The 24953-nt window shown below is 34.4% G+C and overlaps 1 protein-coding gene across 1 annotated transcript in view; it reads left to right on the forward strand.

The window, feature by feature from the left end:
* Window positions 1–13488, forward strand: part of LOC117110358 (galectin-3-binding protein-like) — a 15651-nt gene extending 2163 nt beyond the window's left edge. Inside the window, exon 3 of the mRNA XM_033253051.1 lies at window positions 13145–13488. Coding sequence (XP_033108942.1) covers window positions 13145–13488 — 344 coding nt within the window. The remainder of the gene's footprint in view (window positions 1–13144) is intronic.
* Window positions 13489–24953: the final 11465 nt, after the last annotated feature.

Consider the following 24953-nt stretch of genomic DNA (forward strand, 5'->3'; position numbering starts at 1 on the left):
AATAGATATTATTATTATTATTTTTTTTTAAATTTATTTATTTATTTTTTTATTTTTAATTATTATTAGCATTTTCAAACACAACAAAATTACAGTAAAAACAAAGGTTGTCGCCGACAAAGCGTGCATTGATTCAGAAAACAATATACAAAACAAAACAAACCTAAAATAAATATATAAAAAATAAAGTAAAACATCAATTCTTTTTGCAAGCAATTGAAATCTGAAAAAGAGAATTTTAACATTCTAAGCGTTTCCACTTAAGAACATGCGAGTCAATCTATTGTTTTTGAAAGCAATCTGCTTTTTAACTTCTACCGTTCGTTTTACGATAGTTTTAAAGTGATTAAAAACTAAGTATTCTAAGGTGGTTGCATTTAAATATGTACATCTTCGCAGTAATAGATAGAATATTTATTGCATCGAAGTTATGGCTTGTTCCTATGCCAAAAAAAAAAATATATATATATATATATCGAAAATATAAAATACGAACTACAACGGTGTATCGTACTATCGTGGCCGGACATTTCACCGGCAGACATTTGGCCGACAGACATTTGGCCAACAGACTTTCGACCGAAATTCCATTCCGCCGAATGCCAGTTAGCCGACAGGACGATTCCGCCGACAGCCAATTTTCCGACAGACAATTCGAACACATTTTTTATGAACATGTTAATGGGTGGATGTGTCACCAGGTGGCATATTTAGATGATTAATTTTCGTGGCCTGACGTTTCAACGACAGACATTTGGCCGATGTATACTTTCGACCGAAATAGCATTCGCCGACACGAGATTTTGCCTACACCACATTTCGTCGAATGACAGTTTACCGATAGGACGATTCGCCGACAATTTTTGTGAACATGTTAATGGGTGGATGTGTTAGATTTATTGTTCGGTTACGTGTCCAAACCCTTTCTAGTACCGAGTATAATTGTGCACAGCTTACAGATATTAAATGTTAAATTATGTTCAAGTTTGAGCATTGAATTTGAAACTTCCATACTGTGCTAGAGCTAAAAGTTAATGATAAGATTAATTAGTAGGTCACTGTTTAAATCGTAAAAGAATTATTCTATAGTAACGTATTATTATTCTTTAAAATAATGGAAGGCCCGTAATAATCTGGGGCTGATGCAGGGGCTGCAACTATCCGATCGGAACTCCCCGTCCCCACCCCACCCCCACAACATTTTTTTTCTATTGTATTGTTAATATGTACATAGTGCCTGTACAGTTTTTAAGGTACATCTTTTCATAATATGATAGAACCTATGGTGTGAATTTCTTTGACTACCTAGTGTATTCAAGGATTTAGGTGATATTTCACTGGATTTGAAGAAAATCTGTTAAAATGCAGCGTACTAATCATCAAGTCGCGGTCTGCCTCGCTTGAATTAAGTCAAGGCAAAGCAGAGTATACAACGCGGGCCACTAGAAAATTGATTGAATATGGAGAATTGAATGACCAAATGATTATGGAAACGATTTATTTGGGCTTTTTTGTCTAACCTGGCCTCCTCTGTTATTTACGAAGTGGGTGTATTACATCATGTATAATGGATTCAAACATGTATAATCGAGCAATATTTTGAATTAACATAACAGCATGCCATATTTGTTTTAATCCATAACTATTAAGGATGATCCATTCAGCTCACCTGTGGTCACTGAATATAAATACTTAGGTTGCCTTTTTGATAATAAACTTAATTTGAAAAACAATACAGATAAACTAGTAAGTAAGAGCCAACAAAGAATGGGAATTAGGTAATTAAGTAACATGTACATTGATAGAACTATATTAAGATTATTCTATAACTCTGTGATTGTAAGTATTATGACGTATTGCATCGTTTGTATCTTTGGAAATATGACCTAGAAAGACAAATGCGTATTGAAAGAATAAACAAAAAGCAAATCGAATTATTGGTGATAACATGATGAATCTGGATTTCGCTTTTAATGAGAAAATTATTAAGAAAGTTAAAGACATAAAGAATGATAATACACATCTACTGTACTCCCATTTTGTTCATTGTCTCTGGTATCAGATTAACTCCACCTATATCGAAAACCAAGAGGTTTAGACAGTCTTTTGTACATAATTCCATCCATGTATTTATTAGACGTGCCAAAAGGTGATTATCCCAACTCTCCATTGCTGCTTTACATTTTTAATGAAAATTTCTTACATAATTCTCTGCCTATATGTATTTTATTTAAACTCAGTAATTTTATACTATTTTAAATCTGGTTTTATCTTCTCAACATAAATGCAATAGGCGAGTCGAATGGCCGAGCGGTTAGCAGGGGCGCCGCAAGCTATAGCCATAATATCGGCGCTGGTTCGAACGGCACGCTCGCCTATGGTTCTGGTGGTAGAACAAGTCTTCTCGGATAAGGACTATAAACCGTAGGCCCAGTGTATACAATGGCTCGTGTGCACTATAAAGAACCCAGTACATCCTTCGAGACGGGTAGGGGGATACCCCGGTGTACTGGAACAGACAGCCCCTGTGGTGGACGACGAGAGTTGCTGGTACTGGGTTACCGGGTAGCACAGACATAAAGGGACCCTTAGGGGCGAAGAAAGTAATTGATCGAGTTCCTAGTCCACGCATCACCAGCGCATTGAGACTTCGGTATAATGCGCTATACCAAATCCCACTACATTTCATTACATTAGTGTTATACTATTTTAATGCTTATTCTGCTCTTTGTTTTTTTTTTATCATCGTACAATGTTTTAATAATATATCTTAATACTTTTACTGTCTTTTAATGTTTTTATAGTATATTTTACTGTTCTAATAACGTTATACTGCATTTGAATGTTTTAATATTATATCGTTATAATGGGTTTTTTTTACTGTTCTGTTTGAAACATTTAAAAATTTCCAGTCAAGTTTTAGAACTTTATCTGTTTTGTTTATGTTTTGGTTTTGAATTTCCAATGATGACTTAAAAGCCCTCATAAATGACAATTTAATATTTATCTTTTCATCTTAGATAATATTGATCTCTTTCCTGGTCATTGCTCGTGCCTAGCCTATGTACTATAAACTAATTTCTGTGGAGAGAGGGCGGTTGTGTGAGAGTTTTGGTTTGATTTGTGTGCGTATTATAAACACTTTGTTTTGCAATTTAATGTTTCATTGTAATCAAAACCAAAGCTGTGTTGCCTACTCGCAGCTAATGATTGTGTGCTAAACCATCGAGTTCCTTGGGTAGCACCTACTAGTCTAGTGTTTCAACTAAAATACTAAATTCTATTCGTGTGCAATGTAGGCCCTATTAAGACTAACAATAATCTACTAGTCACGTGTGCAACAGTTTCCGTGCAAGAAGGATGTGGTATTTTTACTAAGTAGACAAAAGTCACATTTTCGCAGTGTTTTAGTATTATTATTATTATTATTACTATTATTATTATAATTATTTTTATTGTTGTTATTATTGTTGTTATTGTTATTGTTATTGTTTTTGTTGTTATTGTTGTTGTTGCTGCTGCTATTTTTGTTGTTGTTGTGTCGCGCCGACCTTATTGAAAAAAGGAAATGGAAGAGCCAAGTTAATGAATTATGCCTTGAAGGCTCTCAAGGTGGAGGCGTGGGAGCTTATATTTATTCATCATTAAAATATAGAGTTATTAATGTTGATATACACATGTAGAGACAATCGGGTTTGAAATTAGAGGTCAACAATAGTGTAACAATCATGGTTAGAATTATTTATCGTAAGCCAAATACTAATGTAAAAGAATTCCAGGACAGTATTATCCACACATTAGAAAAAATTAAAATAAATGAATTAGTATGTGTTTTACTAGGAGACTTTAATGTTGATGTTGGAAACTTAGAAATTCAATCTAATAATTGTATTACAACTATGGAATATTTATACATGCATCAGTTGGTTACTTCTCCAACCAGGGTGACACGCTCCCATAGTACTATTATTGATCACATTTATACAATTATGCATCGTTTTCCTATACATGTTGGTACAATTGCTACTGATGTTTCCGACCATTCTCCTGTTGCCTTATTTGAAATTTTTTTATAAGTCTATTAAGTATAAATGATCAAAAACATACTATAGATAATAAACGTATAACATTTTTGTAATAACATTGCTGAAGTTGACTGGAACGATGTCTATAATTCTAATAATGTAAATATAGCATATAATAATTTTTTATTCTATATTTTCTCATGTTTGTGATAATAATGCACTGATCGTAACTTGTACGCCATCAAAAAAATAAGATAAAGAATAAAGTTTGTAAAATCAAATTTTAGCCCAGATATGTCTGTTAGATATAAAAAGTACAGAAATATACTTACTGGTGTTATTAGAAGGGTAAGAAAAATTGTTATGGTGACATGTTTATAAAGAGTAAAACTTGGGGTATTATAAATGGTATACTTAAGATGGCACATATAATGCTAAGAAAATTTACCCAGATAAACTCAGAGCTTCATTAAATGAGGTCAATACTGAATACACTTCTACTGAACAAAAATGTAATGCATTTAATGATTATTTTGAAAGTATTGGCTCTAATTTAGCAAAATAATATACATTGTCCAGATTACGGTTATAATGATTATTTGAAAAATCCTGTTAGCAGTTCTTTTTTCTGGAAAACTGTAATAAATATTGAGATTGAAGAATTATTAAGATATATAGATAACAAGAAAGCGACTGGTCATAACCAATTATCTGCAAGATTACTTAAAGATTCATCCTTTGTTATCGCAGAACCACTCACTTATATTATTAATTTGTGTTTTGTTACTGGTGTTTCCCCAAATTTTCTTAAGCTGGACCAAGTGACCCATATTTTAGAAAAGGGTGCCAATGATGCTTTTGGTAATTATCGTCCGATTTCATTTTTTTCTCTTTTAAGTAAAGTCTTTAAAAGGATTGTGAATAATCGATTGTTAGATTTTATTGCAAAGAATAGTATACTCTGTAAATACCAATGGTTTTCGGCAAAAATTATAGTACAAAGCTTTCTTTAGTTAATTTAGCTAATCAATTAGTTCAATACATAGATGAAGGAAATATTACGATTGGTATTTTTTATCGATTTAGTTAAAGCATTCGATACAATTAATCATAGCATTCTTTTGTCTAAATTAGCCTATTATGGTATTCGTGGTTTACCTCTACAATGGTTTAAAAATTATCTAAATATTGAAGAAGCAGTAAGTTACATTAGATGGAATAGTATCCGTTAATGTGTAGTGGAGCCGTCAATAAATATCTTAGTAATAGTCTGATAGATGTAGGCAACGAGATAACATAAACAATTGTATATACAGAATAAACAAAATAAATACAACATTTAGAATACTGTACTGAAAACTGAACAGGATCAGGATAAACAATCAATCACTTAACACTTAACATTGACTTTGGCCAGATCTAATGCTTGATATTTCCCCTAACTTTGTTAACATATACCTCGCAAAGTCACATAGCCTGGCATCACATGGTACAATCTCCACAAATGACCGCAGTATAATTTGACCGAAATATATTAAATAAATGAAACAACAATGAAATACAAAGATTGATTTTGAGTTTATAAAGTTCTATTGATCGGATTTCTTTGTTTATTAGTTAGTAAAAGTGTCTGATAAAAGACAAATACCAGGATTACTCTTATTCCATTTGCTTATTCTACTTTCAAGCTTAAGTATGAATTGAAGCTGAGCACCATAGATTTTTGTTGTCGTTTTTATTATTAAGAGGTAATCTGTCTAGTTTAGATACCTTCTTTTATTTTCTATATTCACATAAGGATGATTTAGTATTATTTAAACAGCCATTATTATATAATTCATGATGCATACAATTGAATAAAGTAAACCACATTGTATCACGAGAAATACTAGCTGATTCAATGAAAATGATCAAATTCAGAGTTATTAGTATCATTATCATGCATGGCAAAAATGCATTTTGTAGCAGTCTATGCCAACGGTGTGACTATCGATTATTATTCCAAAATATTCAAATTGTCTTTTGTTATGGAGAATTGTTTCTCAGCCCAGATCACCTAGTACAGCTAGTAATGGTGTGTTTCTTCGTGCTTTAAGTATTGACTAATTTGTAACTTGATGTTTTCCAAGTTTTTAAATCACTATCACTATTATGCAGATAATGCACATGCAAATTTGTTTTTCTTTACCACGTTATTTTACTTTTTTATTTCCAAAAACAAAAGAAGTCCCGTGCTCAAGGACACACAAATGCACATAACAAAAAATAAAATAAAATAAAATATAAAATAAATAAAATTATATTTTTATTTTTTCTTTCCTTTTTTCCCCTTATTTGTTTGTTTGTTTGTTTTTTTTTGTACACTTTGGATACTAAAGAAAACAATCCCCAGAAGTTTACGACCTTCTTATAAATACGGTACTCGCACCGCCCCACTCCACCGGCCTTTAACATGATGAACAAACATCATTATTCGACCTACACATAAACAATCCCATAAATTTACAACCTTCTTTTAAATCTAAATTTTACAAATTTCTTTTATTTTTTTTATGTTGATACAAATAAAAAACCCCTGGGCAATTCAGATTAAATCAACTATTTTACTTCATTTAACTGTGAACTCATACATAGTATTTCTTTCCATGGCAATATTTTCCACTTGAAAATTATATGTAAGCAAAATTTTAAAATATTAAAAGCTAACTAAAAAATTCCGATTCGGCTCCCAAAAGTCATTTTTAACATCAAGTCACGTTTAAGAAAATTAATCCCCAAAATAATTGATTTGTAATCTAATACGATTGTTTGTTGCATTGCCTCATTCCACCAAATTTTAGAGCTTGTCCACATTTTCATATTCACTACAATATTTGAATTGGGCGGTAAGTGGTTCAATAAATCTACGAATTATTATTTGATAAATTGCTTTTTGTTGTCATTCTTTCCTCCTCAAACATTTGGAGACCCTTCCCTTTACAATCCTTTCTATTAAAACCATGACTCAATGTCTTCCTGCAGGTTTGGGGATTGCAGCAATCACACTTCTCCATTTTAAAAACCAATTCTTTTGTATGTCTCTGGCAAGCCAAAAGTCAAAGGAAAAAAAATCCCCATTATCATTTAAGAGATCACTTACCAATTCCATCCTCTAATATACTCTAATAAAGTTATCTTGGCCATTTATATTGGATTTGATATGTCCAATTAGCCTACTTCCCTTTCGCACAACATCATGGGTACATTCTAAATTATTTTTTGAAATGTTAACACCCAGATGTTTATAACTGTCAGCCTCTGTAATGTAGTGATTACCCATCTTGCAATGCTTTGTTTTATTAGTACATTTACCAGGTACAACTACATTGGCTTTATCATAATTCAGTTTCCATTTCATTTAAACCTGTCACGCAATATAAAGCAGCAATATTTCCTATTAAATTACATCATCCGCCCAAAAGAGGCAGTTTACTTTCCAACTAAATATAACGACATTGTACATTTTCAGCGTCCTTGCAAGTTCGTTTTAAAAAACAAAATGGGGAACAAGACACAGCCTTGCTTAACGCCCTCGACAGCATAAACAAAGAAATCAGATAGTATCCCCTATTTAACAATACATTTTAAACCAATTGCTATCAAGTTTATCCACGAGATTTCTGACTTTGCCACATATACCCTTTTGCCAAGCCATTGCATTGGTGTTCAAACCAAGGACTATAAACAATTAAATGTTCTCCATTATTTTGTTGGTAGCATTGAAAACAGTAATGTGTCTATTGAGTATTCTTTAGCGTTGACAGCTAAATCAGATCGTCTGCTACAAGTCCATCTCTTTAACTGGTCACAATGATTGCATACTTTGATAGGATCCTCCTTCTTTGTCCGATGATAGTGATTGACCACTAAACCATTAGGCGTTTTTAATCGAATTGTAAACTGTTTTTATAGAGAAAATTTTAATTTAAAAAAAAAATAGTTAAGCGAATGTTGCTACGTCAAGTTTAGCTATGCTCAAACATAAGATCGCCAGTTCAAAATATTTGAGAAAGCATAAGGCCCCTCTTGAAATAGTTACGAAGGATCCGATTATCATTTTTATTTATTACTAGTCTATAGGCCATTAGGGATAGGGAGTAAAAAGATGAATGTTCTGAAAACGTGAATCAGACCTATATTACAATTTGCATTCGTTAGATTCAAAATACGGCTTCTGAAAATTTGAAACGTTGGATTTTTCAGGGATTCCCTTCCCCCACAGGGAAGATTTACGGCTACAACCACACACCAACAGCCACAACTCAGGCCACGGCTCTCGGTTGACGCTTCATATCAAAGGGCCCGGTTGGGGCCCGTTCTCACCTAGCTACGCCGCTGCATAAGGGATGCATTGGAAATCAATACATTTATTTAAAATAAATGTTAATGACCTATCACCACAATTCTTGATAAGCTCATTCGTGATGCAGCCAATGCCAGGCGATTTATTGTTTTTTGCCTCTGATATAGCATCTTTAACGTCATCGAATGAGATATGGATGTCATCTAGAATATTGGGTGATTTTTCGTCATAATCAATTACGGATAGGCCTATGTTATTACCTCTAATATCACTCTAACATGTTTGTTAATAACATTACTATCGCAAAAAGCGTGGGGTTCCCAATTTAATTTACCAAGGTTAAACCACCAATATTCTTTAATAATATTATCCATGGTATTCTTGTCAGAAGTTACCTGTTCAGAGTCAGGTACCTTGCTTTCTTTGTTTTTCTTTGTATTATATTTCTAGTCTGTACAAGCTTTGCAAAGGTACTCGACAGTCCGCAATCTACTTTGAAGGGCTAAATTTAGTTCCATTGTTTCTGAGCCTTCATAGTTATTAACAAATAACAAATAAATATAATAATAATACTCATAATAATTTTATAACAGTACCTACAAGTGACTTTAAACTAAATTTTGATAATTGTCAAAATATTGGTACGGCGGCCGCATTACCTGCCGTACTGATTCCGCCAACCCTGTGGTGTATATTAAGTCAAAGGTTTTTGCTCTTCAGCTATTTGCTAGCAAAGTGATTCCTATTTAAAAATGTTTAACACAATGAAATTCTTTACTTGAGGGGTACACGTGCAGGCACCCGCGTCCGTCCTAAATATGCCAATGCGTTTCTTCTTCTTGTATATCCGATGTTAGAAGTGAGGAGTACATAAGGTGTGAGTTATTTGTATATCCCCACAGTTCCGCATGCTACTGCATTTCATCATATTTGACAACAGCCTTTGATGTGGCCACCACCTCATAATGATCGAATACCCGGGACCTAAATGATGACAAGATAGCGGGCCTCATAATTTCTTTCCCATACAGTTAAGGCAGAAATTATAGAGTGTGTTATTTCAGGTCAGTTAGGTGAAGTGATACACATGAAAATGCATACAGACATTCCCCCCCCCCCACCTCGCGAAACAGACTCAGTGGTGTATCTAATTAACTGCAGTGCTTGCGTAGATGAACGCTATGGAGTAGGCTAAAATATCTTACATACTCGGCCTTGGTAGGCAAGACATTGTAAAAATTGTATTAGTGTAACACAGTTTATGTACAGCTTGGTATTTAAAAGTATTAAAAAAAAACATGATATTGAATCTGGCACGTACAGTTATTTGACCCTTGAGTTAGCCTACAGTTATATATATAGGCCTACATATGACGTGTGTAGTAGCAATTGTATGCTATAGTAGTACTGCTTCTGAAGGATATACAAGTTTTGAAATGCTTGGAGACAATTTTACGAATACTTCGGACACAGTCATTAACGTATTATTTTACAATTAAAAGTTTTGTTCCCATTTATTTTATAAAAAATGTCCCTGCATGCCAATTAACAGACAGTGACTGTATTCTTTTGCATAATTTATTGGCTGCTAACATTTAAGGATTTTTGTAGAACCGCCTATAACTCAGAGAGAGCTATATTTTATTTTCATCTGATTTTGATCGTTTTAAATATGAAGCTATTCAATATTTAATTGGGTAGACAGCCTAAACCTAAACAGTACCATATTATGTGTATAGTATAATAAATCGTCGGATTTGGTAAAATGTTTATAATAATCTGATTGCTATATAAATCTATGCCTATTCATATTGAATATGAACGACATGTTTGTGGGAAATAATACCGGTGTGTAAACGTTTATCGTTCAGAATCTGTAATACTATAGCAGTTAATTCGTATGCTATACTATAAACTACCATAAATAACCGACCATAACTGAGATTCAACGCTGCTTATTATACTTTCAAAGACCATGCTGTATGTAAACAGTGTCTAGGCATAGAGATATTATAATTACAGTGATAGTCCATTGTTTTCACTCTAGTTACACTGTCTCAACCGACTACCAAGATATTTTGGCCTACTCTTACCGTAGTTTCTAAACTAACTGCTCCATGCCCTAACTATGCCATGCGGCTTTCATATTCCGCAAGCAGCGATCACCCCTTTCGCAAGTGTCCCGAAAGCTCAGACCACGAAAGCTAAGACCTAAAACCACGAGATATCAGACCCACACGAAATATCAGACACCGCAACTTAAGACCCTCAACTAAGTATGCCAGGATTTCCAGACAATAATACCTTTATTCGAAATCTAACATCAATACATAGAACTGACTAATCATGAAATAAACACCAGTAAGTATTATCGATACCAGCCATGGAGTTATAATTATTTTGATAATAATAACCCCGTGTACCAGCTAGGCCCCTATTTGCGTACTGGAGAAAACAAAAAAGTATTGCAAACCGTTGTTAGGCTACTCCACGGAACCGTACGGTTTCGATAGCGGTTTCTAATGCACATCGTGCGAATATCTGATATATACTGCATTATGATTCTCGATCGTTTCTCGATAATAATAATAAACAATAATAATAACAATAACAATAACAATAACAATAACAATAACAATAACAATAATAATAATAATAATAATAATAATGATGATAATAATAATAATAGGTCGATTTATAAGGTGCAAATAAACAAGGTCTCTAAGCGCCATGTCCAAGTCCTCTGGGGCGGATCCAGAGATTTTCTGAAAAGGGAGGGGGGGGGGGGGTGCTACGGGAATAATATGAGGTTCTCGCCGCCACGCCAACCTTAGCCCCACCATGGTTGGTGTAAAGTGGAAAATAATCGAGCTGTCCTTTCATTCCACTGCTGGATCGCCACTGAACTCATGGGTACAATTTTTCCTCTCTTTAACTCAAAATTTTCGGTTTTACTGAATTTGGGGGTGGGGGCGGGCCCTCATTCCCCCACCCCTTTCGCTGGATCCGCCACTGGTCCTGGTTTCATGTTCTATGCTTTTAGTAATTTTATCTTTTTTATTATATACTATTTTGAAACCGAATATAAAACAAAAAAAAAAGCAAAAGAAAGGTAAGGTGAATGTAAAAAGAAGAACAAACTATCCTAAAATATAAAGAGTGAGAACGATCGAGAACCATAGTATCGGATACAGTATTCGCACGATAGATGTGCATTAGAAACCGCTATCGAAAACGTACCGAAACCGTACCGTACGGTTCCGTGGAGTGCGAATAGCCGGTTTGTTTTATACTGTATTTTCTCCAGTAAACGTCGCAAATAGGGGCCTTAGCTGGTCGATGATACTTAATGGTGTTTATTTTTATTATTAGTCAGTTCTTTATATTGACGTTAGCTTTCGAATAAAGGTATTGTCTAGAAAGGGTGTCCCGAAAGCTCAGACCACGAAAGCTAAGACCTAAGACCACGAGATATCAGACCCACTCGAAATATCAGACCCCGCAAATTAAGACCCTCAACTAAGTATGCCAGGATTTCCAGACAATAATACTTTTATTCGAAAGCTAACATCAATATATAGACTAATCATGAAATAAACACCAGTTAGTATTATCGATACCAGCCATGGAGTTATAATTATTTTGATAATAATAACACCATCCAGCTAGGGCCCTAATTGCGACGTTTACTGGAGAAGACAAATATAGTACAAACAAACCGTTGTTAGTGTACAGGCTGCGATTTTTTTTTTCCGTAAGAAATATTTACATGAAATCCCACTCGGGCCGTCTCGGCTGAATCGACCCGAAAATCTCATTGCAGAATTCAGGAGGTCAAAAGAAAAAAGTTCCTCGTATCGTACTCACTCGAGTCAAACCGAGATGGCCCGAGTGAAGTTTCATGCACATGTTTCGTACGGAAAAAAAATCGCGTACAGGCTACTCCACGGAATCGTACGGTTTCGATACAGCGGTTTCTAATGCACATCGTGCGAATATCTGATATATACTGTATTTATGATTAATAATAATGATAATAATAATAGGTCGATTTATAAGGTGCAAATAAACAAAGGTCTCTAAGCGCCATGTCCAAGTCCCCTGGGGCGGATCCAGAGATTTTCTGATGGGGGGTGGGGCACAATATGAGGTTCTCGCCGCCACGCCCACCTTAGCCCCATATTTCCCATGGTGGGAAATAATCGAGCTATCCTTTCATTCCACTGCTGGATCGCCACTGAACTCATGGGTACAATTTTTCCTCTCTTTAACTCCAAATTTTCGGCTTGACTGACTTGTGGGGGGGGGGGTGTACTTTGTACAGTTGTGCGAGGTATCGGCTGAGATTTGTGGAGTACAATTAAAAAAACAACTATAAATAGGTCTAGTAATGAATTATTGTGATGTTAAATAGACAATGTTAGCTATCAAAGAGCGACGTTGTTTTTCATTGGGACCTTCGTCTTCAAGGCTAGGCCTATACCATCCTAGCTAGACTAGGCAGGGAGTTGTTATAACAACTCCCTGGTCTAGGCCTAGAGTAGGATAAGACTAGCGCGACATGCGGACGTTGGTACGAGTAGGTTAGTCTACAAACCTCGCCTAAAGTAATTGATTTTACCCGGCAGAACAAAAGAAGGAAACTCCGCTTTTCAGTCGTCTTAGGCACTCTCGTTTTTTGACAAACAATGACCTTTCAGAGGTCAAATTGCTGTGAAGAATAAAAAACATAATTTTATTGATTTTAATGTCATTATTATTGTTATCCTTTTTACAGATTCTAAATCTAACTCAGAAGTAGGCCTAAGACTTGTCGGTGGAGGTAACAGCAACGAAGGGCGAGTTGAAGTAACCGTTGATGGACGATCAGGTACGGTATGTTATGATGCCTGGGATATAAGAGACGCTCGTGTTGTATGCAGAGCACTAGGCCTAGGTAGTGCAATAGCGGCCGTCTCGTCAGCCACGTTTGGACAAGGGTCGGGCAATATTCTCCTGGACGAAGTTGAGTGCAGCGGTTTTGAATCAAGTCTTACTGATTGCGCAAACAGTGGAATAGGAGTGCACGACTGTTCCTGGAAAAAAGATGCAGGTGTCATCTGTACGGGTAACAGTACGTAGCTTTTATTTATGTTTTATCGCATATAGTCCTACAGTTTATGTTATGTTATGCTACTGTAAATATATCATTATTTATTGAGAAATACACTAACAGTATTTACCGTTAGTTATAAATAACTTGCAGCTTAGTTATATAAAAATATTGTATACATATTTTATTTTCATTTATTTAGTTTATTTTGATAAGGGAAACCTTACATTATAGAATGTATATATGAGGACTATATTATAGTTAAATATATTGTGAAAAAGTATAGCTTTTTTATTAATTAAAATCAATGGATAATGATACCAGTAGACCACCATTTTCACGTATTCGGGATATCGAAGGTGTTGACTCGATAAATCTGGAAAAAACAAGTTATTAATACTAAACTCACCGAATTATGATTGCTCTCCCAAATTTGTTGATATTAGAATAATTTTGATTTTTTTTTCTTACTTTTGTCACACCTCTATTTCTGCAGCTATAAACTTACAGTCCTGCTCCTCAACTCAACTAGTTGTTTTTGACCTTGTATATAACTTTATCTCAAATTTAAAAAAGAAACAGGTTTCTACCAAGTTAATACATTTTAAACCCATATTTCAATTAATAGAAGCTCTTGATTCTACACCATCAGTTCCATATATTCGGGATATCTAAGGCGTTGAATCGATTAATCCGGACAATACAAGTGATTAAAAAATCAACTCAAATCAATTAAAAGTTCACAAACCAGTTTTTAGTGTAACTTAAATTGGTATAGTGTAGAATGTAACTGATGGTCGAGAAAGGTGCACAAATTCTAACTAACAAAGTTAGTGATACCCTGTTCATTATAACTTGGGGAATAGACACTCTTAAATTCTTATATACTTATTTCTAATTGATTTGTTCTAAGATTGAATACTGAAATACTCATTGATTTCGTAATGTAGTATTTTCCAAGAAATTAGCATCCATCCCTAAAATTCCCGGTATTCAGCCACCTGGCCTGGGAACCAACTGCTGCCCGTTAAAGGCTTTGATCTGGCCCGAGCTGCCAACATTGCTAAAAATAAATCATCTTAAGACTGATTTTTAGTACTTACAGAAAATTACAGAAAATTTTTGTAATTTTTTTAGTCAAATTTGGCACTAAAATCCAGAATTCAGTGCGACAAGGCCTGATGATGAGAATTCAGTTTTTTTAGAAAGTATCAGATACAAAGTTTTAATTTAATTTAATTTAATTAATTTTGTGTTTGGTAATATATATTTCTAATAAATAAGACATGTATTTATTAATTTAGCCAAAAAGTCGAAAAATATGTCTTTTGGTCCTTTTTAGATAACAACATTAATATATTATTGTGTTATCAAACACATCATTTGACATATAATTTTAATAGCAATTGTATGATACCAATTATAATAAAATTGAATCTTTAGTAACGTACTAGCATCAAAATACCATTTTTGTGTAAACAAGTATAAAATTTCACATTTTTTGCGGAAGATAACCTTTGACATAATATAACTTGAAAATACAAAATAAATATTGTCTGAAATTTTGATCGATGTTTTATTTTGTATGTGGTAAGTATAGGTTTTATTTTATTTTTTTGGTAAATTTGGGTAAAAAATAACAATATATCATTATACACATCATTTAATACATAATTGTAATTGCTTTCGTATGTTGTTAAATATATTCAAGTTGTCAAATATATTCATGTTGAATATTCCAGTAAAGGACTAGCAGATAGTGTTTTTGGGTAATAAAGTGTAAAATTGTTCTATTTTTCGGTAAAATCTGGCACTTAAATAAAAACGTTTGCGTGGCAACAGCCCATTCCGTGTGAGCCAAGAACTAGTGGTCAGGATTCACTTTGTTGCCAGCTTGTAACAAATTATGCCTACGAATTCTTTTTAACACTGTCAATCAGATAACCACCCATCTATTGAGGTAATATCAGTTGTTACAAGCTATGCCTCGCTTTTGAAAATTTGAAGAAAAAAGTATCATTTAGAATTCCGTGACAATTTTCGCGATCGTCGTTTTATTACCTGCCAGAGATTTTTTTTTCTACACGTAATGCAAAATTAATTATCCACATTTTTTACGTAACGTATCGTATAGTTCACCTTTAAGTCCATCTGTAACGCTAATTATGTCTGCAAAATACATTGTGTTGTTAGTTTCCAAAGTGTTATAAATAATTTTCAAAATTTTAACATTTCTTTATAAATCATTGTCTATAAATCATTGTCTATTATAAAAAAAACCTTTATTTTAAATGTTAGTCACTTACAATTACGATTACGTAACTTTTAGGAACTACAAGGTACAAGATAGCATTATTATCATAATCATGTGAATAATGGAATTAATATTTGTTGGTGCAAATACATAAAGGACAAGGAATTAGTAAAAGGCCAATAGAATATAAAACATCGAAAAACAACAAACGGATACAATTATTATTTCCTTATTTACTTAGTTATTATCTGACAAATCTATAATATAATCCAGGGATTGCATTGACTGCGAAATAACTACAGTGTCTATTTCTGTATCTACATTGAAAATGTAAATTATAATATAAACAACGGGTTTCATTCTTATATTTTATATTTTATCGTAGACTCATTACAAGTTCGGCTTAGTTATAGCAGTCGTAAACTATTTGCCTTGGGCTTGAAAATAGTATTTATCATCGGTTAATCACATATAGTATTGTGTTTTTAAGTTATTTAATTTTCGATTGTGTTCAGTTTTCCATACAATTTCTATACAGTGTACAGTTTCAGTTGACTCCAAAATAGGGATTGACAACCAAAAATAATGTTAAGAGAAATTATCATAAATATGAGATGTCACATTAAGACGAATAGACCAGGGACGACATAATCAGTCCCAAACTTTGGGTCCTATCAAAACAGAGGATATTGAATGCAAATGAAAGAAATAAAAACAAATGAAACAAGTTTATAAAAATGGATGGATGGATGAATGTGTAAATACCAAGGATAACCACACGAAAGTCTGAAGAAGACTATGTTTTGAGTGGGGGGGTCCTTCTGGTGGTGATTGTGCACTACAACGGCAGACAATCCCCTAGGCTTTTCCAAGGAGTGTACTGCGTTCTCTAACGTGCTCATGAGTCAAAATGCAAATGGGGGCCATAATGCACATGAGACCAACCGTTTAAACGTCTCATGCGATCGAAAGACTTTGCATTACCGTAACTTGCATTTCAGCCCTCCGGAGTAGTGATAGAATTTGAACCGGGGTTAAAACAATTTCACGATTTAGCGAACACAACAGTGGCTACCACCAGTTTAAGCGACGGCTCTCAACTTCGGAAATCCCATTCACATGATTTGTTCAAGTAAATATTTCTTGAACTTTTGTTTCAAAGCATTTACAATACAAGTTATAATTACATTTAGTTACTATAATAGACACATTACACTAATTGGAAAGGCATTTATGGTGTTTCACAATCACAGCTTACCACGAAGGATCAGGATTTATATAAAATCCGTCTGTGACGCGTTTTTCGGTGTTGTGAAAATAATACATATAATTAGAATATTTGAACAGTGAGAGTTTTTTTGTTTTTTTTTAAATAAAAATTGTATGTGTCTTATCGCGATGGCGTGAAACACGCTGACGAATATATATATATATATATAAACAAAGTCTTTATTCTAGTATAGGAGTTTATATACATATTATAGTTACTTTCAATGTTCATGGGTTTACTGTTTTCTTGTGTTTTTCAGTCACTGATCAAAATAAAATTTCAGGTAAGTTGCAACAGTTAGTAAATATTTGCTTATATATTATTTGAATATCGTGTTGAGAAAATTACAATCAATAACGGTACGTTAATATTAATATTTTGATTTTTATTTCAAATTATTAATACAATTTTAAACAAATATTAAATTAAACAAAAACAATTTAGATGAAAAACAACAAAGTTAGAATAATTTGCGAAGTCATTTGATGTACGAGATTGTAAGTGAAAGGAACACGCCAGACCTTCTCTAACGACAGTACAAAGTTCAATCCGAAGGCATAATGGATACAGATGAAAGGAATACGAATCCGTAAACTTAATTTATACAAAACCTTTGTCAATCACATTTGCTAAAATCAAGCATGTCTGTTCTAATTGTTAAAGCACTTACAGAGGGCGGACATGATTCGTCACCGACTGGCGACCGAAGCTGTTGTGGCGCAAGGATTTACACGACGGAGAAAGAAGGCTTGTTTAATTCGACACTCTTAATCTGTAAAAATTACATGAGTGTTTTGTGTTGACCTCCCCGATGGGAGAAGCTCTTTCCGACGGGGACAGTCTTTCCGAAGGCTTTACATAGTGATCAGACTTGCCATAATTATGTTTTTTTTTTGGCAAAATTTAGCATAATTTAGCATAATGTTGTCCTAAGAAGAAAACAAATCTTAAACTGGTCTCACAAATTGAAAATGGTCAGAATTGAAACCCGCATTCCAGATTAATTGAAAGGATTTCATCCAAAAATGCATGATCTTTTAAATATCTATTTATGCCTATCCCATCACATTGACCAAGGCATGAAAGTGCATTTCCGAGCATCTATAACATATACACTTTTCAGTGGAAGGCCTCTGATCCTCTCCAAATTACTCTACCACTCATCAAGTCTGTTTTTTTTTTTTCTTTTTGCAAAAATCATAATAGTGTAGTTCTTATATAGCCCTAAATCCAACTAAGATAAGATGCTGAGGGGGCTTGATGTGTGGAATAGGAACTCGATCAACGACTTCATTCGCCCCTAAGGGTCACTTCGTGTCTGTGCTTCCCGGTAACCCGGTACCAGCAACTCTCGTCGTCCACCACGGGGCTTTCTGTTCCAGTACAACGAGGTATCCCCCTACTCGTCTCGAAGAATGTACTGTGCTCTTTATAGTGCACACGAGCCATTCATTGTATACACTGGGCCTACGATTTGTAGTCCTTATCCGAGAAGACTTGTTCTACCACCAGAAACACTGACGAGCGTGCCGTTCGAACTAGCGCCGATATTATGGCTGTAGCTTGCGGCGCACCTGCTAACCACTCGGCCATTTGACTCGAATGCAGGATATTGCATCCCAGCTAGAACACACCCCTCTGTTGACATTATAAATGGAATTACAGTAGAACCCCTATGTTTGGGTCGCGAAAAAAAAAATGATGGATTGCATAATATTTTCAGATCGTGAAAAATTTACTTAACAAGAACGAAGACAAACGAAATTAAATTACAGTAAACGAAAGTGCAATTTAAGTGTGACAAATGTGTGAGTTTACTATTTGTTATGAGTGCGTTATCACAGTTTCATGTTAAAAATATACTATCAAAACATTTGTACTTCAGGTATGACAACTTTAAAGTATTAGTTTTGTTCATTCAATGTGTTAGGCTTTCAGCTGCAAATTATAATGAGAAAACATTTTTAAATTTAATGTATCTATGTCTTCGCATAACTCATAAATCTCTGGCAGCACTAGGAATTTGTAATAAAATGTCTGTTAATCATTAATTTTTAAAAATGTTTAACTATTGAAAAATTTGATAACTTACGTGATTTGGTTAAATAAGTAATTCGATGTTATATTTTCATTTCTATGGCTTTTACATAGTGATTTTGTGGGTGATAATATATTTTAATCAATTCACAAAAGAATCAAATGGGTGGTTCTTCCCGCTATCCCTCGTGCGTATAAAACGACGGACGTTTTAATCTCTTAGGGTTCGATGGGTCGCGTCAGACTGCTTGACATATAATTTGGGTCGTGGGCTAAAAAGGCTGCGGAACGGGGGTGTAAAGTATGCAATAATTAACTGCTATACTACTTAATTTGAAGGATAAACGTTTAGAAATGCTCGGACACACAGGTACTTATCTATGTATTGTTTTAATGTTTGACTTCTTACAAACATTTCGTTCATATTCAATATGAATAAAGGCATAGACTATAGGTAGGTATAATCTAGGTATTTTATAAACACTAATTTTACGATATTCACATGATATGACGTACTGTTTAGGCTGTCTACCCAATTAAATATTGAATAGCTTTATATATAAAACGATCAAAATCAGATGTAAGTAAAAATAGCTTTCATTGATTTACCGACGGTTCTACAAAATATCCTTAGATGTTACCGAATGAATCATGCAAAAGAATACAGAAACGCTCACTGTCTGTTAATATGCAGGGATTTTTTTCTCATAAAAAAACCCACCAAACTTTTAATTGTAAATTGTAAGTTAACTGTGTCCGGAGTACTAGTAATTTGTTTCTGAGCATTTCTAAACGTCCTTCAGAATCAGTACTACTAAGTATAGGGAGCATACATTATTGCTACAACACACACGTAATACTGTATAAGCCTAACTGTAGGGACTACTCAAATACGGTGCCAGATTCAATATTACCCTACTCCGTTTATTTTTATACTTTCGAAGACCATGCTGTAAGCCTACAAGAATGTATCTAATCTAGTACTACCATTTTTACACTGTCTTGACTACCAAGGCTTATTTAAGATATCTCGGCCTAATGACTCCGTAGCGTTCATCCACGCAGCATAAAACTCGATACACCACTGACTCTGTTTCGCGGTCGAGAGGGGAGCTATGCATATTCATGCATATCTGTTCTCCTAACTGACCTAAAATAGCACCCTCTATAATTTCTGCCGCAACTGTATGGGTAAAAAATAATGCGGCCCGGGGCGCAATTTCTTTTTACTTAGGATATTTTGGTAAAATAACTCACCTTATAGAACACATTTTGTGCATGTGCTATGCAAGTCTGTGTCAGCCTGATAATGATAAGCAGCTCTTACATCATCGCGATGGGACCTAGTTTTCAGACCTTGTATTCGAATCCATGCAAAAAATAAAACAGTGATTTAATTGACTCTGATTTTGAATTTTAATACATTTAGCCAGCATTTACTATCGAGAACACAAATTCGTGATGATAAACACTAGAGAGAAAGAGGTGGAAGAGTTTAGAAAAGCTGTCTTAGACTCGACTTCGCTCGATGTCGATACGAATACTGATTTAGATTGGCCTACGATACATTGTTTGTAATTTATATGATGCCAGAACTTGGCGCGTATCACGTAAATGTATTGATTACATAAAACTGATACAGAGCAAACATTTTTAATTATAGGTGTTTGTTTTTATAGGCCCATAAAAATATCTATGCTGTTGCCTGCAACGCACGACATCCAGCTAACAATATTAGGCCTACTCTCAGCATTTATTTTGCAACGAGAATACATGGAAATTAAAAAGTTTTATTCACTCACCACCCACAACGCGTCAGTTATCTCACAAATACGTTTTTCTGATGTTGCACTCAAACAGATATAACTATATGTAAAATTCATCATCATCAACATCATCATCATCATTATCATCATCATCTTCCTCTTCATGATCATCCTCATGATGATCATCATCATGATGACTGCGTTTTTGAGTTTAACCTAAAGATGAAGAGACAACCAAAGCTGACGACATGTTTTAAGCCGAAATGCCAACGCCTAGAAGGTACCGAATTGATTTATGTATACCTGCATGTGATTCAAGGGTGCAGCCATAGGCTTTCCTGATCCCCTCAAATTAATCAAAATTTCAAAAAATATCCTGATTATTGTAGTAAATGATCGGTACCGTAATGTGAAAAAATAAATAAACAATGAAATGTAAGCCACCCTCCTTTTACATAGACTTACAGACCCGGCGCGCACGCCATGTCATCTAGAAATCTCCAATGTCGTGCGTACAGCATTAAGTAAAGTTGAAATTAAAAAAAAAATTGTTACAATCACAATAAATGGTTACCTGTATCGAGGTGGCAAATGAAAGCACTGTAATTTATTACATTATTATTTAGTATAATCAGGGATAAGTGTAAATATAACTCTTCCCTGTATAAATTGGTTTAACCTCCCTGTGCGAACACCTCCAGTAAGCGATACTTCTCTTAACGTTCACTCTCGTATAGTCCAGTTTGTTCTCCCTATTTAATAAGAGCATTTAACATCGCTTATAAGTCACCACCTCCCCGTAAACGACCACTACCACTTTTTGACTTTTGGTTTCGTTAAGCGACCACCTTAAAAGTTAGTAATATATTTCAACAACCGACAATTAGACGCGGCGACGGTGCACAGTTAGCTCCGTCAATATGATATTCGATTTTTTGGTGCATCATATCAATAATGTAAACCTTAAGCAATTAAAACAGAGTTGGCTACTGAATAATTGATGCTTTTGTCACATTTTAGAGAGGTTCTAATACAAAGATTATGGCTGTAATCAAGAATACTACGAATTGAATTGTTGCAACGCATAAATGTTCTCCTAACATAGGCCTGTTGAAATAAGCACACTGATGGTGTGAAAATGAAGTCTAAATTTAATATTGTCTCGACTAAAAGGTAGTCGAGGAAATAACTTTGTTGTTCGGATATTTGTCAAACTGCAAACCACAGTACTTAATATTTCATATTTTAAGAAAACGTACATGTCACAATGCAGCGTAATCGATGCAGCGTATGAAATGAAATGCTCTTCTCAGTAGCTATGGTGTAACTCCCTCCTTACGAAAAGATTCAGTCGCGGTCTGCCCCGGGAATTGAGTCAACGCAAAGAAGTACAGTGGTTTAAACTGTTAAATTAGAAGATTGAGTGAATAAAGAGTAAGTGAATCACCAACGTCTGAAATATTGTGGTTAAAAACATTCTTTTTTTTAAGTTTCCGCCGCCATATTGCTGAATATTCTTCGGCTGCTATGGGGGGGGGGGGATTCCCTGGGTTTTATTTTATTTTTTCCTCCCGAATATTACTTGTTTTTTGTGTACACTGGCTATAGAGCACACGTGACTAACGAATCAAAATCTCTTCCAGAAAATGCTGTGTTATCATTAACTGCATTTCAGTCCTCCAGTAAAAACACAAATACCAATCGCAAACTTAGCAAGGGGACCACAGATCTGAACGGATCTATGTGGTACAACGCATGCCCAGTGGCACCAGTGTAGTCAAATGAGCTGAGCTGGTTAATAACCCCAGTATAATAATAATAATAATAATAATAATAATAATAATAATAATAATAATAATAATAATAATAATAATAATAATAATAATAAATAATAATATGAAAACTTATATAGCGCCCAATCCGCCTCAAAGATAGAGTACGCTCACGGCCCTAGACAAGAGACGGAAATGTATGTTGGGGCAAACGAGATGGTTTGGCACATAATAGCTAAAAACAGACCTATTGAGAATACGTCTACATTAAGGCATATTCTTTAACGAGATACATACACAATGCACTTTCTTTGTTAATATATACATTTGATGTCAGTTTTACGTTTCAACTTCTACAATCATCATCATCATCATCATCGTCATCATTATCATCATCATCACCACCACCACCACACTATCATTATCATTAAATTATTATTTAGCTAGTGAAATCTGATTTTTGTTTAAGCAGCAATGAACATTGATAAATTTCGGAAACTATTTGTTTGGGGATTTTTTTGTCTAACCCGGCCTCATCTGTTAGTTATAATGTCATTATAAAATGGGTGTGTTGCATTATGTATAATGAATTTAAACGTGTATAAACGAACAGCATGTTGAGTGCGCATTACAGCATGTCATATTGTTATTTAATTTTATTTAATCCATATTTATTGAGGATTATACGTTCAGCTCACCAATAATGATAAACCAAAATACACATAACAGGACGTCAAATGCACATAACAGCATGTCGAATGCACTTTACAGAACATCGGAACATTGGTGGCACTATAGATTCAAAATATCACCTTCCAGATTTGGCAATAAACTCATGAATATTTATCAGTAGTTTCTTATTCTCGACAGAGCTGTTTTGAAAGGTCCGGTTCGATGTCGAATTATGAAAGTTGTAGGCTGTGGCACCGAGACCTATGACGATTAGTGTCCAAAAATGTTTACAAAAACGTAATGCAATAATTGCATATTGACTACTATTGTATATTTTCGGAAAACATTCAAGACGCTCCAAATCTCTTTCCCATTCTCCCTTCTTCCTTTATTCTTTCACAATTTGCGTTTATTCATACTTTTTATTCATATTTTTATACACTCACATAGCCACTAGGTTTAGGCCTGGGCTAGGCCTCGGCTATGCCTATTACTATATTATTTAAATATACAATTTTAATAGATAAGATTAATTTAACATGGACATAGTAATTTATACTTAAACAATACATTAAATTTAAATATAAATAATATATATATATATATATAATAACGTTAACGAATAAATAACAATAATTAAAACGTGGACATAGTGTCACTACTACAATAATAAGAGTAACAGTTTTCAATCTAATAATCAATTTATATAGCCGGAGTTAATATTGACCTAAGCTAACGACAGGTACGCTTTCTCTTATATCAACGTTTTTTCTATGAATGGAATGATCTGTACGAAACACGAACTCCTGTAGACCAAACCAATACCGTTACGACTTTAATCGTGCGGAAATATCCTCAAGATGAGATAAGCAAGTACAGTGCACACATCAGTTCGAGACCCATCTAATTCCGAAACCCCTCTAATTCGAGACCACTTTTCCGAAGACCCAAATAACAATCTTTAATCTTTTAGCACAAAGCTAGCCCTGTGAGGCGTAGCTGGAGGTTTTGGTGCCATGGGGAAAGAATAGAAAATTGCGCCCCTTCCTCCCCCAATTATAATTATATATTTAATATTTTGCAATAAATTGATACTGGTTGTATAGACTTTAAGCATATCCGTACCTTACGTGCATATCATGCACTGTAAAAATAGGCACTGTCTAAAGACTAAATAACAATATTTTAAACCCGAATAACTATTATTATTTTAGCTCTCATGTGTTCTTTCTTACCAGGGGTGGCGTCAGGATTTTCCCGAGAGGGTGAGGGTTGTGGTCCAATGCCCGACGAGGGGGAGGATTTTCCTAACAAGAGCAAAGTGGGTGTGGTGGAGTGTCGCTTAAAATGTCCTGAAAGTGGTCTAGGGGAAAAACCCCAGAAAATTGTTGACAATTTATTTGTTTTAAAGGCTTATTTAATCGGTTTTAGAGTCCAGTAATATGTACGAAATACATATAATGTTTTTTCTCACCGAAAAATTATGGTTCTTCTCGCCGACGGTGGGGGAGGTGGTGGGGGAAGCTACCCCCGAAGGGTGGGGGGATGGCTCCTCCAGTCGCGCCACCCCTGTTTCTTATTATTGAAACTGCATTACGATGTTTACCGTTATCCTAATTTCTAAGGCTATTAAACCATGTTTTAAATAACGGAATCGCTGAAGAAATATCGTTTTAGCGTTCTTTCTTAGAGTTGGAACGATAGTTTTAGGTGTCATGTGCAG

The sequence above is a fragment of the Anneissia japonica genome, unplaced genomic scaffold, assembly GCF_011630105.1.
Source record: "Anneissia japonica isolate Jap-2015-1 unplaced genomic scaffold, ASM1163010v1 scaffold2969_len165980_cov149, whole genome shotgun sequence".
NCBI classification, from domain to species: domain Eukaryota; kingdom Metazoa; phylum Echinodermata; class Crinoidea; order Comatulida; family Comatulidae; genus Anneissia; species Anneissia japonica.